The following is a 15,717-nucleotide window of genomic DNA, read 5'->3' as shown; positions in this document are numbered from 1 at the left end:
GTGACTGCAAAAGAGGCTGAGTGGGTGGTTGTGGGCTCCAGGAACAGCCCAGCTGGGTGTCCACAGGCTCCAGGGACAGCCCTTCTGGGTGGCTGCAAAAAGGCTGGGAGAGCAGTGTGGGCTTCAGGAACCGCCCATAATATGGTGACCCCTGGCAAATCATCATTTGACCCCCAGGTTGAGAACCACTGCTCTAGGTCTACTATTCATCTTTAATATGTTGTACTACCTATCAAAAAGTGTGCTGTATTTTATTTTCACTACTTTATTAATGATATTGGGAATTTGTGTGCTGACTATGTTTATCTTACCTTCTGAATGGTTTAACAAAATCATTTACATAATCACCAGTAATTAGAATATTTCATCTCACAATATACAGTATCCCCAATGTTGCTACTCTGTAAGTGACATTTTTTAGTAGCATATTTGTTCCATTAATAGTTTCCTAATAGGCGCTTCTAATACTTTTACATTTGTAAACCCTTTTAAGATACATAGGCAGAGAAAAAAAATATTGTTTCAAAGCCAATGTTTGCTGCACTATTCTTGTTCTTTCAGATATTAAATATGTCCTGTAATTGAATTACATTTTAAAGTAAATAAAGATGCCAAGCCACAGATCATCAACCTTTTTTGCAGGCAATTACATTTTAATACTCAAGATGCTGTCTCTAATTTTGTTCTTTGTAAATCTTGTTTCTTCAGGGTCGCATAACAGGATTAACTGGGATTATGGAGTTTAGGGAGGATGGCTCCAATCCACATGTACAATTTGAAATTCTTGGAACAAGCTACAGTGAGACGTTTGGCAAAGATGTGCGGCGGGTAAATACTATTATTTGTTTACTTTACGTGAAAGTGGGTTTTAACGTAAATCAAGTAGGGTTTCTGGAAACTTGAATCATTAATCATAGTTATGAGAAATAGCAGAACAAAGGGCCAACTGCTCATTTTTAATTTACAAATGAGTGATTTTTTTTTTTATATGTTAACCTGTGTCGAGGGTTAATTTAAATATACTGTACACTGCAGACAAAGGTGAAAACGAAGCCATGAAATACATACTGAGCACAATTTAATTTCCCAAGGCTTCTGTTTCTTCCAGATTTAGCTTAGGGATTTTGGATCTCCCACTTCTTATAATCACCTTGTTGTCAATGATCTGATGTTTCCCACCATTTTGAGGAGAGGGTACTTCCTAAAGATTGTGCCAATTAGATTTCTTAAAAATGATTTTTTTTAACCACTTAACCCCCGGACCATTTGGCTGGCCAAAGACCAGGCCACTTTTTGCGATTTGGCACTGTGTCACTTTAACTGACATTTGCGCAGTCGTGTGACGTGGCTCGCAAACAAAATTGACGTCCTTTTTTTTCACAAATATAGCTTTCTTTTGGTGGTATTTTATTTTATTTTTTGTGCTATAAACAAAAGTAGAGCGACAATTTTGATAAAAAATTTAATATTTTTCACTTGTTGCTATAATAAATATACCCCAAAAAAATATATAAAAAAATATGATACGTATCCTTCTATGTATTTTTGGTAAAACAAATTGCAATAAGCGTTTACTGTTATAGCGTCTACAAAATAGGGGATAGTTTTATGGCATTTTTATTAATAATTTGTTTTTACAATCAGAGATTTTTATCATGACAGCGATTTAATGGCGGACACATCGGACACTTATGACACTTATGGGACCATTGTCATTTTTACAGCGATCAGTGCTATAAAAATGCACGGATTACTCTAAAAATTACACTGGCAGTGAAGGGGTTAACTTGTAGGGGGCACTGAAGGGGTTAAGTGTGTCCTATGGAGTATTTTTAACTGTTAGGGGGAGTAGCTACCAGTGTCACATCATTAATTGCTGTTTCCGATGACAGGGAACAGACGATCAGTAACATGTCACTAGGAAGAACAGGGAGATGTTGTGTTTACACTGACATCTCCCCGTTCTTCATCTCTGTGATCCGATCGCTGAACATCCGCGGGACAGTCCGTGGGTCCCAAGGGCACGGTCACGGAGCTCGCGAGGCGGCACGCGTGCACGACCACACGGCGGCAAATTAAAGGGGACATACCTGTACGCCCATTTGCCCAGCCATGCCATTCTGTCGATGTAAATAATTGTGCGGCGGTCGGCAAGTGGTTAACATTGTTATTCTATATGGGAGAAACCGGAAAGAGCATATTATGGGTGTGTTAGGGGGAGTTTCACAGGTCAACAAAGAGAATTGAGATGAACTGGTCTATGCCTGATTAAAAAATGGGTAAAATTCCCTGTACACATTTCAAGAATTACTATTACATTTTGAATACAGTTTGCCTTTAATGTTAGCATCTCACTATTGTAGGCTTAATAAACAAAATATATGATAATACAATGCATAACTAGAATTACCCTTTGTTAAAAGCACATGTCAAAACAAATAGTAGATCCAGAGATTTAGACTCCTAAATTGTATGCAGAGATCTGTATACAGACATTTTTGCTGTAAAAGTTTGATCTTGTCCCACCTGCCACCACCTAATGGGCATCCCTTTTGTTCCCTTAGCATGATTGGTGATCTATAAAGAGCTTCAGTGCAAAATGTGGGTTGAGTCATGGAAGACTTTTATCAATAAAAGCTAAACCTATAGTTTCAGCTACCTATATTTATTAAAGCTATGGATCATTTCAATATATTGTATTTGTTGAGTTTAACCTCTGATAATACATTTTGTTGATAATATTTTTTGTTTACATTGAACAATTTTTGTAATCGGTTTCCTTTAAAGAAAATCTCATGGAAAATGCAGCTGCACATTATTTATGAAAGGCTTTTTAATTTAATTAAAATCTTGTTTGCAACTTTTAAACATATATATTTTATTTCAGTTTATCAAAGTGTCTTTACGGCTCGTTCCTCGTGGATCTGATCCAGTTATTGTTAGCTTATAGTAAAGGTAGCAAGGTATAGTAAGGGTTTCTAAGGTAGCCTCCATGAATGCCTGGCATTCATTGACCTTTAATATAAGAATTTTGAGAGCAGTGACTATTTATGGGATAATAGCACAAACAAAAAAAATAAATCAGCTACCTATATTAAGTATAAATTATTATTTTTTAACATACAGCCATAAAAATATACACATGTAAACTATGTCCGTTTTAGTATGTACCATAAAATGTTTTATATTTACCCAAATTTGTTCAGCGCATACTGGATATTTTTCTTTCAGGTGATAGATATACTTATACAGTTAAAATAAATGCTTACCTTGGCAGAATTATAAAAGCAATAGCTACCTTTATTAATATGTAAAGGTTCAATATATTTTCAGTTTCTCCTTTTCCTATCTTCCACCTTGTTTTACAGGAGAAACATTAAAAAGATGTTATGAATTATGTACAGACATTGAGATATTTATACAAAAAATATATGGACCAGAAAACAAATTGAAGTTTGAAGTGTTATAGTAATTGGTGATAATGAATGAGCACAATCCGCAATTCAGAAATGTCTTTGAATTTGAATATTTGCATAGATATCCTGTCTGAACTCTGGGGACTCATCTAATTCAGGAATATGGGTAATCATGATTTCTGAATTTTATGATTCTCTGTAGATGGGATAAAATTAAAGACATATGTAAATCTCAATAGGCTAAATTGTCAGGTTTAGGATTATATGGGCAAATAAATAGTGATTATATGATATTGTCACTAGTAACACATCTGCAGTTGTGATAGTCAATGAAGAACATATTTAGACTTATCTATGGCTGCAGATTGACCTCTTAAAAATCAATTAGCTAAAAAATACTAGTCTATATACTCTTTATTTAATATTCGATTGATGCCCTTCATCATAACAACTTTGGCAAAGGGGTATAGAGTTTTTGGAGCCATAAATATGGATAGAAACATTATATATTCTAGACAAGAGTTGTCCAAACTATATTTGGCCTACTTCAAGAATTTATCTAGCCTACATCATCCCTAGCTGTGGTTAGTGTATCATAACGTCCACTGCCAGTCAGTTATGACCCCTGCAGTCCCCAATGTAGACCCCCGTCCACTGTGGTTGGTTGCTATGGCTGCTGGAATCCTAGCCCCAGCTACAGGGGGAATGACCTTCCTCTGTACACCAGCTCCTCTTCCCAACTTTTGCCCTCTTTCCAAAGCTGTTGAAATCAAGGGGGGGGTTGTTGGGCATACAGGGATGTAAGGGGGAAATCGGATGGATACTCCTAATGATCATATTTGACAAAAAAAAATCAAAACAGTAGGTGATGGGACTTTAAAGGTGTGACTTCTTAATTAATTCGATGCAGGTATATTAAGGTTACAATTATTTTATTAGGACACACAGCATAAAATGTGCTTATAATTGGTACAGTATATCACATTAAAATAGTGACACAAATCCCACCCATAAAAAGGCTAAATCCAGAGCCAAGACAATAAATTATGATGATACATTAATAATAATACAGAAACAGATAAACAATATATGGTTACTGGCGGTTCAATGGATATATCCTCATGACCTTGGCATGTTTCACATAATTTTCTAACTCAGGAGTTGGGTGCTAAGGAGGATATAGACAATTATATACAATGACATATAGAAAAAATATAGGGAACATGCTTAGCAATTTATGGCAGACATTCCCACAGGGAGAGGCAAATAGTCACATAGATATCAAATATCAACATGTAGCATGGAGGACTCCAACAAAACCCTAAGCATCAGAAGGGAGCAGCAAACTAACCATAGGTAGGTGGAGGCATATCACCTGGACAATAGTTGTAATGGTCTAAATATAAAAGAAAACAGGGGGTGCATAACCATATTAAAGTTCAGAACAAAAAAACACAAATATTTATAATTAGAGGGAAAAAAATAAATAGAGTACCCCCCGCAACATACCATGTCAATGTATGAGAAAAAAAAGTGTACAGATGATATTATACAAGAGATAAAGAGAGGATTCAGTCCAAAGACCTAGGGCATACAAAACTAAGAATAAAAACATTAACCAAAAAACATATGGTGATACAGCCAAATGGACTGAAACTGTCCCAGCTATGAACTTTTGTATGGTAACGTATCCCCTGTTTTCTTTTATTTTTAAATACATTAAACCTTTGCCCTGGTAATATGCCTCCACCTTGCTATGGATATCAAAAATGTAATTTTCTGCTCTCAGGTGTGGTGCTTAGTAATAAAAATGACTCTTCTATTGGCTAATCTTGTAGGTATAGAGCACAACAGTCTTTGGATAGCCTGACAGCTGTTTTTTTTGGGTCCTCCATGCCCTGTGTTGATTTTTGAAGCCTATTGGCTCCAACTTTTAACAGAATTCTTTAGCATTTACACCATAACTTGCTAACCATGTTCACTATATTTTTTCTATATGTAATTTAATATTGTTTATTTGTTTCTGTGTTGTTATTACTGTATTAACATATTATATTATCTTGGTTTGGATATGGGGGGGGGAGGGTTCATGTAAAAAAAAAAATATATATATATATATATATATATATGTATAATATAAAACATTACAGAAATTCTTGTGCTGCCATAAAATGAAGTAGATAATGATGAACCTCTAAAACCACCCAAGATAGTGTACAATAGTGTAAAAGAGTATAACAGTGGTGTGCAGCTCCTTAAAATCATAATTATTCAAACCCTAAATTAGTGACACACAATAGAACTCAAAACAATATATTTCTAAAATAATTTAAAGAGTTAATGCACAAACAATTGTGAAAATACAAAGCATATGTGTACATATCTTAAATATAAAAATGTGTCAAATGTAAGCACTTGTATTGTATGCTCTAAAACATATAAAAAAAACATATCAAAAAATAAGAAAGAATCAAGTCCCCATATAATATCCGGTGTATACAAAGTGTCCTTGATAAATTCACACAAAATAATGTTCTCCCGTGTAGAATCCAGGAAAAAAAATATTCACCTCTAGGTGCAGTGCTTCTCACCTCCAGGATTGACCTAAAATAGGTCAAAACATGCTTTATTTATGTTGGCTCTATGGATCCACCATCCAGCTATTTACACAAACTTTGCATGTGCTGTCCCCTTTATGAAGCTGGCTGCTGCCGCCTCTGTTTCAGTTGTCACTCAAACACAGAATAAACTCATAGCAGAACATCTAAATGTAAATGAACCACTTAATTTTTTTCCAAAAAATGCACCCACATTCATATAACAAGGTATGCACAATATATGGCCAGTTTAGACCTTCTCAACACACTTACAATTTCCCATGCTACCTGATGTGATATCACCCTTACTTTTGTATCTGGACACCCCTGAGTGTAAGGGGGAATAATGATGGGCACTCCTAGATATAAGCTGGGACTCTGATGGGCACTTTTGGATGTCAGGGGGGGAGACTGCAGAGTACTTCGGTATGTAGGGGAAAACTTTTATGAGCATTCCAGGATATAATAGGGGACTTATTCATTCAATTAAATGTTATTTATCCATTTAGAGTGAGTGAGTGAATAACTTGTATAGCGCTACACATGCGAACTAAATCTCCTCAAGGCGCTTATTCCATCCGTTGTCTTCCTTATCCTTCAGAAGAGGTGGGTCTTCAGTTTTTTCCTGAAGGCCCGATGGTTTTCTTCCATGTGGATATCCGTTGGTAGAGCATTCCATAGCCGTGGTCCTGCAAATCTTCGTTCTCCCTTTTTTTACAAAACTGTTTGTTTTTTTTGGCCCTCAAATATTTGCAATGTATGTTATGTGGCCCTCATACTAAGTTTAGAGACCTCTGAATTTCGATTATGGTGAAATGTAATGCCTAGATCAATGTGTGGCTCCCATTATGGCCTTGGAGGGACCCTGACATAAATGGTAGTAAGTCATTTCATTATATTAGTCTTTTGTGCTGGAAGTTATCCAAATTTTCTATTGTTGTTTTGATTTAATTCCAGATGGATGCAAGACAAAACATGTAGGTTGAAATTTGATTTCTACTAAGTAAGCGTTATGCCTCGTACACACGATCAGTTTTCCTGGCAAGAAAAGTGCGATGTGAGAATTTTGACAGGAAAACCGATCATGTGTATGCTCCATCACACTTTTTCTTCCAGTTTTCCTGCCAAGAAAAGATTGAGAGCCAGTTTTCCTGCAAAGAAAAGATTAAGAGAAGGATCTCCATTTTCGTGACAGGAAAAATTCCTATCGCAAATTGCGTTCGTCTGTATGCAATTATGACACACAGAATCAAGCGGAAGATCTGAACTGCCTATTGAACTACATTGATCTTGGCTCTTTGTACATGTTGTACGTCACCACGTTCTTGACGTTTGTAATTTAAGTCAAGATTTGAGTGACCGTGTGTATGCAAGATAATTTTGAGCCGTTTTCCTGCTGAAAAAAACCCCCACGGTTTTCCTGTTGGAAAAACTGATTGTGTGTACGAGGCATAAGTCGTATTAATCCAGAGGCATAGAATCTGAGACCCAACAAGGAGAGAAACAAAAAACAGTGGCTGTAGTATACAATTACCGTATTTATCGGGGTAAAGCGCGCACCCCAAACCTAGAAGGGAATTTTAGGGGAAAAAAAGAAATACTTAGTTTGAATGCCCCCTCGCCTGTGTCTTGCCCGGCGTCCGTCTGCGACCTGTCTGTGGCCTTGGTGGTGTCCTCCCCGCTTCTCCCGCGCTGCCTCTGAGCGCACCTGCTGACATATACCAAGTGCAGTACACTCGGGTACACTCGGCTAGGCTCGGCCACGCTCGGCTCCTCTCGCATAAAGGCTAGGAGGCAGGGCAGGGCATGACCGTGAGCTTAGCCGAGTGTACCCGAGTGTACTGTGCTCGGTATATGTCGGCGGTGGCGCTCAGACAGCGCAGATCAGCGTATAACGCGCACCCACGATTTTCACCTGATTTCAAGGGGAAAAAAGTGTGCGTTATACGCCGATAAATATGGTAAATTCAGGTTTTAGGTATAATTGGGCGATAGGTGAAAAATGTAATAAAAAAATTAATAGTGCCTGAAATGTGAGAGAATTGTAGTTATGTGGAATTGGCTTTAGTTAAACATTATTTTTCTCTCTCCTGAGCAGATCAGCCAACAGCAGAAAAAATATACCGGTACATCTATTAATATTGCATTGTTATTACAGAATATTATGTTATCATCAGAATGTTGTTTAATTGTGTGTAAATAACAAAAACAATTTATACTTTAACCCCACGCTACATTTTTGACCGGAAACTAATGAAGAAGAAGTGAATAGTAGTTGAGGAGGAATTAATTAGTTAGGTCACTAGATAAAACAGGAATTTAAATAAAGCTACTGTTGGAATGTTGTCTTTGTGTTAAAAAGTCAAAATATAATTGACCACATAAATATAATAATAATAAAAAAAACTAATAAGGTAGCAAATTGGATTCTTGTGTAAGCCATTTATATGGAATATTTAGTGAGTCTATCTGTAATCTAAAACATTCTGAATTGCCAACAAATGCAGTTTTAAAAAGAAAATCCATGTAGTCTTCCAGAAAAAAAATGTAATGTGCTTTAAGTGAAAGAAATATTTGAAATCATTATGAGACTAAAGGCTAATGGAGTTTATAGACATTTCATTAAAGTCACTTACACAATAACTATGATTAAAAAAAAATGGGCATATATTTATGGCAGTGGAGAGATCAGATGAAAATGTTCAACTTTTCCATGAATAGGGTCGCTAAACAGTAACCACTTGGTAGCTGGCATGCACTTTTATTGTTTGGTTGAATAGGTTCAAATGCCTAAAATAAGCTTCTCAGCATATTCTCTCAGATTATTTGCTTCTTCCTCAAATTTACAGACTGGCCTCCACACCAACCTACTGTTCTGAATAATTTATACATCTTGATATCAAACTCCCTATGGGGTCTAGTATACACACTTTTATGGATATAAAGTATGTGACATATTTCCGATTCAACATTATTGACCTAGGAAAAACACCTCTGTGATCCCTTGTGATCTCTCTCCTCAGTTTTACTGGCTGGAGCATTTTTTGGCACAAGCCACGCTCTCTGGTGCTTTCCTTATGGTTTCATTTACATGCTCTGGTAATACTCTGTGAATCTATATGTCCCCAATAGTGTTCCTCCTTATATCAGGTGCCCCTACCAGAGCAATTCATTACATTGGGTGCTCTCATCAGACTACCCCATAAATCAGTTGCCACCATCAGGCTACCCCCTTATATCAGGTATTCCCATCAGGTTTCTTCACAGAAGGCTCCCTTGCATCTTGTGTCTCCCATCAGAGTGACCCCTTACACCATTTGTCCCCATCAGAGTGTCCCCTTGCTTTAGGTGCCATCATCAGAGTGCCCCTTTACATCAGGTGTCCCCATCAGAGTGTTCCTTTACATTAGGTGTGCCCATCAGAGTGCCCCTTTACATCAGGGGTCTCCATTACAGTGCCAGTTTACATTGGGGACCCATCACTTTAGGTGTGCCCTTTAGAGGGCCCCCTTAACATAATATGTGCCCATCAGTGTACCCAAACTAACATATGTTCCCATCAGTGTGTCCCCTTAAAATAAAATGCGCCCATCAGCATGCCCCTCATTTAATGTTAGGGGCACTCTGATGGGTACATTTTATGTTAAGGGGCATGCTGATGGGCACATTTTTTTGTGCCCATCAGCATGCCCCTTAACATAAAATGTGCCCATCTGAGTGCCCCTTAACAATAAATGTGCCCATCAGCATGACCCTTAACATAAAATGTGGCCATCAGAGTGAACATTAACATAAAATAAGAGACATGCTGATGGGCACATTTTTATGATAAGGTGCATTCTGATGGGCACAAATTATGTTAAGGGCCACTCTGGGCACAACAAAATGTGCCCATCTGCGTGCCTCTTAACATAAAATGTGCCCATTGGTGTTGCTGTTAAAATAATATATGCCCATCAGAGTGCCCCTTAACATAAAATATGCCCATCAGCATGAATCTTAACATAAAATAAGTAGCATGCTAATGGGCACATTTTATGTTAAGGGACACAAAAAAGTGCCCATCATTGTGCCCCTTAACAAAATATGCCCATCGGTGTGCACCTTAGCACATTCTGCCCATCAGTGTGCACCTTAACAGATTATGCCCCACAAACCCTGAGGACAGGAGAGAGCACATTCAGCAAGCTGCAGGGGGGGCGGAAGCTGTGATACATACCTTACGTGAGAGTCAGGAGCAGGGAGCCGCGAGCAGTGGGGGCGGGACACGCACTTGATCTCACGCCCGGCCAGGAGTAAGAGCGAGAGCTGCGGTGAGAAGCATGAGGTGGGGTGCACACACGCAACATCAGTAGTTGCTGGGAAACCTGCGGCCTCATCAAACCAAAGACTGGTACTACACTGACGGCCTGGCAGTCCAGGCAGAAGTGTCCTGCGGGCCGCCATTTAATGACGGCTGCTTTAAACCATGCTGATTACTCTAACGCAATAGAGAGTATATAAGAGTATATGTCCAATAATTAATAACCTAGAGATACACTATTCTATGTTTTATGTGATTTGACATTTATTGTGCATTTTCTAAGTCAGAATTTACCACTTTCCAGAAACTCCTGCGGAAAGTAACTGACAGTTGAAAATCATGCCGAGTACCCAATATAGCCCCAATACTGCACAAGAGCAAAAGTGGGGAGTTCTCAATTGCTAGTAGCTGTTTCTGATCCCAAATAAGATCACAAAGGCACAATTGTCATCCATGAGTGCATCACATCTAATATTTTCTCTTTGCCACATGGGTTATTTGAACCTTTATAAACCCTAGTGTATATGACAGTAAAATATTATTTATTTTAAAATTATTAGTATTTATTAGTTAAAGATATCAATTGAAAGCTTTAAAACCATCTATTTTTCTGTTCCTTAAAATTTAGGATGAGGCTAGCATCCTATCTTTAAAATTACCCTAATATAATTTATTTATTTACAAGTTTTTCTACTTGTACAATAATTCACACTTGTTTTAATTAAATCTGTAAAAAAAAATAAAAAAAATTCAAAGATGCAGTAACTACTTTCTGGTTACTACCCACAGCTGCTAACTTGCTTGCTAATTTGTTTTGAAAATGCATTTTGTTGTGCTATAATAATAAAATGATTCTTACTCTGAAACAAGACAACATTGTCTATTTGTATGTAGTAAATAGCACATGCTGTGAATTTTATAGAGAGCACAATTCATCTTAATGAAAATGGTAGATACCACTATTTTAGCACAATTTTATGACTCGCTTTTCAATGTGAAATTGGTTATTTTGCTCTTTATTTACTCAATTCAAGCCTATTATTTCTCGTACCTGCCATCATTGTCTATATTTTGATACTTTTATTATAAATTAGCCCATTACCTTGGGGAGATTGTTCCTGTGTTCTTTCATTATTTTGTTTGTATGTTGTAATGCTTGAACGATTCCCATCCACTCTAAAACACACATCTGTTTTGCAAAAATAGGCTTTCCACGATTATTATTAAAAAATTATTTTTATGAAACCTACAGAGTTCAGGCTTTTGTAACAATAGCAAATACTTTTTGGCAATATTTTCCACCCTAATGGAAAGTTTAAAAAAAGCATTATTAATATTTGAAGCTCTGCATTATTATTTTATTTCCAAAGACATTAGGGCTAAAAGCTTAAAATTATCATATTTCACTCAAAAAGTAGAATCATTACTTAATCGGAAATAAGGCACTATCATGTTCAAAAATTTGCTTTAACCTGACAGCATACATCATGTATTCAGGTGGAATATGTTGAAAACTCATGTTCCGTCTGTCAAGGACCATAACAAGGTGCCAAATGAATATTAATGGTAGTTATTACTTCAGCATTTCATAAAAGCAACATACTGGCAAACAATTTCAGACTATTTTCCCTGGTGAAAAATTTCCAGCTTGTTTGGAAAGCAGTTCTTGTGTGGATAAGGATGGAAAAGTAATTTGTGGTGTGATTTCTTTCTTTTTAACCCGAAAGTTGCATTGTAAAGTAGTTATTTTTAAAACTTAGCACTTTTGTGGTAAAAATTTGTTTTACCAGATGCTTTGTTTTTGCTTGATACATAGGTTTTTAAGAGGTATCTAAAAAGAAGCGTCAATTTCAGGCTTTTCATACAGCACAACCTACAAGTAAACCTACTTTTTTCACACAGCTATTGAAACAGAATGAGGCTGAACTTGAGAATCTTCACCCAGAAAATTGTAGTCATGTTCACTTTGAACATGCATATATGTGCAAATGAAATAAACAGGAATTTGCTTTTTACATGAGTGGATAATTGAAGAGAATATTCACTCAGTTCATCGTAAAGTTTTTTTTATCATATTTTACTTATTGTACAAGGTTTTTGTTTCACCAAAAAACACATATGCCATACCATGCCATAGAAAAACATCACAATACAGAACAAATCATATCCCCAAAACAAAAATATCAAACTAAACCCAACCTACATATTTAAAATCTTACACATTCTAATCTATACTAGACACATTTTGTTCAACTGTAACATTTCCAAGTTTGTAGCATACCAGGTAACTGAAGCCATTTCATTTATATATTTTTAAACTGTGTTGAAAACGTTCCTATGCTGAAAAGTCAACTGTCCTAATTTGCAATTTAATATGATTGCCAATATCCATTCCTCCACTGTGTTTGGGTGAGATGAAATCTATATTTGTGCAATCAGTTTTCTAGTAGAAAACAAAATTGCATTAGTCACCTATCTCACATTAACTTTATTTTCCCAAATCTCCAAATGCACATGATACATAATATGGATTACACTCATTTGTTTTAAAAACAGCATTAATATTTTGAACAACATCTTTCCAATGGAGGTCCGCCAAATTTATTTTTATTTTTTTAAGCCAGCAGCTACAAATACTGCAGCTGCTGACTTTTAAAATAAGAAAAAATTTACCTGTCAAGCGCGCCCGCGATTTCGGCACCCGATGCAGAGCTATTGCTTGGCTCTTCGGTGCTGCCGCTGCCATTTTTAATAAGGGAATCAGGAAGTGAAGACTTGAGGCTTCACTTCCTGGTTCCCTACTGCACAACTCGCGCTGCACAATGCCACTGGTCCCTGATGTCTTCTGGAACCCATGTATCTCCCAGAAGACAGTGGGGGGGGGGGGGTGCTGGACATGGTGTAGACTCCCGCAGATAATGTAGGGGTCTATGCCCGAAGGTGGGTGCAAATGCCTATCTTAGGTATCTGCACTCCCCTCCCCGCTGAAAGGTGCCAAATGTGACACTGGAAGGGGGGGAGGAATCGGGACAGCGGAGGTTCCATTTTTGTGTGGACCTCCGCTTTAAAGTATTACTTAACCCAGGACCATGCATTCAATATATCTGGTCTCCTACAGTACACAGAACATGGAAATGCAATTATTTTAGTACATATAAACTACTAAATACATTTTCTCATGAGTGTCTGGTTAAAGCTTGTAGGAGGAGTTTTTATCCTGCACTGACTGTCCTATCTGTCTGTCCTACCCCTGACTCTGCAGGACGTCTATCAGAACAGTGCTGATTGGACCTGTGCTGATCACATGCACCCTCCCAAGGTTTAGGTCTGGAGACATGTTTGGCCAGTCCATCACCTTTACCCTCAGCTTATTTAGCAAGGCAGTGGTCATCTTGGAGGTGTGTTTGGGGTCATTATGTTGGAATACTGCCCTGCGGCCCAGTCTCTGAAGGAAGAAGATCATACTCTGCTTCAGTATGTCACAGTACATATTGCCATTCATGGTTCCCTCAATAAACTGTAGCTCCCCAGAGCCGGCAGCACTCATGCAGCCCCAGAACATGACCCTCCTACCATCATGCTTGACTGTAGGTAAGACACACCTGTCTTTGTACTCCTCACCTGGTTGCCCACACACGCTTAACACCATCTGAACCAAATATGTTTATCTTGGTCTCATCAGACCACAGGACATGGTTCCAGTAATCCATGTCCTTAGTCTGCTCTTGTTCAGCAAACTGTTTGCGGGCTTTCTTGTGCATTATCTTTAGAATAGGCTTATTTCTGGGACCATGCAGATCAATTTTATGAAGTGTGTGGTGTATGTTCACAGCACTGACAGGCTGACCCCCTCCCTTTCAAACTCTGCAGCAAAGTTGGCAGCACTCTTAAGTCTATTTCCCAAAGACAACCTCTGGATATGACGCTGAGCATGTCCACTCAACGTCTTTGGTCGACCATGGCGAGGCCTGTTCTGAGTGAAACCTGTCCTATTAAACTGCTGTATGGTTTTGGTCAGTTTCAGGTTCTTGGCAAACTTTTTATAGCCTAGGCCATCTTTATGTAGCGTAACAATTCTTTTTTTCATATCCTCAAAGAGTTCTTTGCCATAAGGTGTCATGTTGAACTTCCAGTGACCAGTATGAGAGAGTGAGGGTGATAACATCAAATTTAACACATCTGCTCCCCATTCACACCTGAGACCTTGTAACACTAATGAGTCACATGACACTGGGGGGGGGGTGCAAATTGGGACCAAATTGGGACACTTTCACTTAGGGGTGTACTCTTTCTTGTTGCCAGCAGTTTAGACATCAATGGATGTGTGTTGAGTTATTTTGAGGGGACAGCAAATTTACATTGTTATACAAGCTGCACACTCACCACTTTACATTGTAGCAAAGTTTAATTTCTTCAGTGTTGTCATATAAAAAGATATATTTTTTTTTACAGAAATGTGAGGGGTGTATACTCACGTTTGTGAGATACTGTATGTATTCTATAATGAACTATCCATTTCAAATCCATATGCCTTATTGATAATAAATTAGTATTTTCTGACAAACCAATACTGTATCTCTGCAGATAATATGCTTATACAGTCATTTTAATTACATTCTAAGCTACTAGTGGTTGAGGATGGATATATTGGGAAAAAAGCCCTTATGTTCAGAATTGCATAAGATGGAAAGGACTTCTAATAAGAGAAATTGACTTATTTATATTCTATAAATAACTGATTGAAAGCATGCAGTGTAAGGCCTGAAATTCTTCTGCTGACACCGCTTGAAGTGGTTCCAATTACTGGTGATGGATCTGTTCATTAATAATACATTTGATACTTTTGTATTTGTTTTAGCAGAGATGAACAAAGTAGCTCAGCAAGTTCAGAGTTTCAATGTGTTGCAGCTTCCTAAAGCCTAAAATGTTTTTTTTTTTGCCTTTTTTACTAATGTAATCCTATTTATTGTATTAGACTGTTCTTTTAGTAATTTAGTAAATATCCACTTCAAGCTTGGTTTGATTTCAGATGTTGGTTCTAGCTGTTGGGGTTCAGGTAAGAGCTGATCCCATGCAACAATTGTTACAGCAAAGCAACTAATTGGCTGGATAGGCAAAGTGCAGAATTAACTTAAAAAACTGTCCTTGGAGAAACAGCCCCTATAGCTTTTTAGACATGGTAAGTTGCTCAAGTTGACCTTGCTAATTTTTTAGACTGCTGTTAATGCAATAATGCATACAAATATAACAATCTGCAGCTTAACAGTCCTTAGATGTGGTGGCTGTGTTTGCTTTCCAAGCTTTTATTTTTAACTTGGAGGTTCTACCAGTAACATGCTTTCAGTCCTAGGAGAACAAGGCTCACTTGCCATTCAGTGTAAGGATTATGCCTTGTACACAC

The 15,717-nt window shown here is 37.5% G+C and overlaps 1 protein-coding gene across 3 annotated transcripts in view; it reads left to right on the top strand.

Moving 5' to 3' along the window:
- Positions 1–15,717, top strand: part of GRID1 (glutamate ionotropic receptor delta type subunit 1) — a 1,428,863-nt gene that overhangs the window by 1,107,085 nt on the left and 306,061 nt on the right. For all 3 annotated transcript variants that reach the window (XM_040320512.1, XM_040320513.1, XM_040320514.1), the window contains exon 8: positions 709–828. In XM_040320512.1, the coding sequence (XP_040176446.1) occupies positions 709–828 (120 nt within the window). The remainder of the gene's footprint in view (positions 1–708; positions 829–15,717) is intronic.

Source organism: Rana temporaria, chromosome 8, assembly GCF_905171775.1.
Source record: "Rana temporaria chromosome 8, aRanTem1.1, whole genome shotgun sequence".
NCBI lineage: Eukaryota > Metazoa > Chordata > Amphibia > Anura > Ranidae > Rana > Rana temporaria.
The sequence above is the reverse complement of the archived record's forward strand: the minus strand, read 5'-3'. Positions and strand labels throughout refer to the sequence as shown.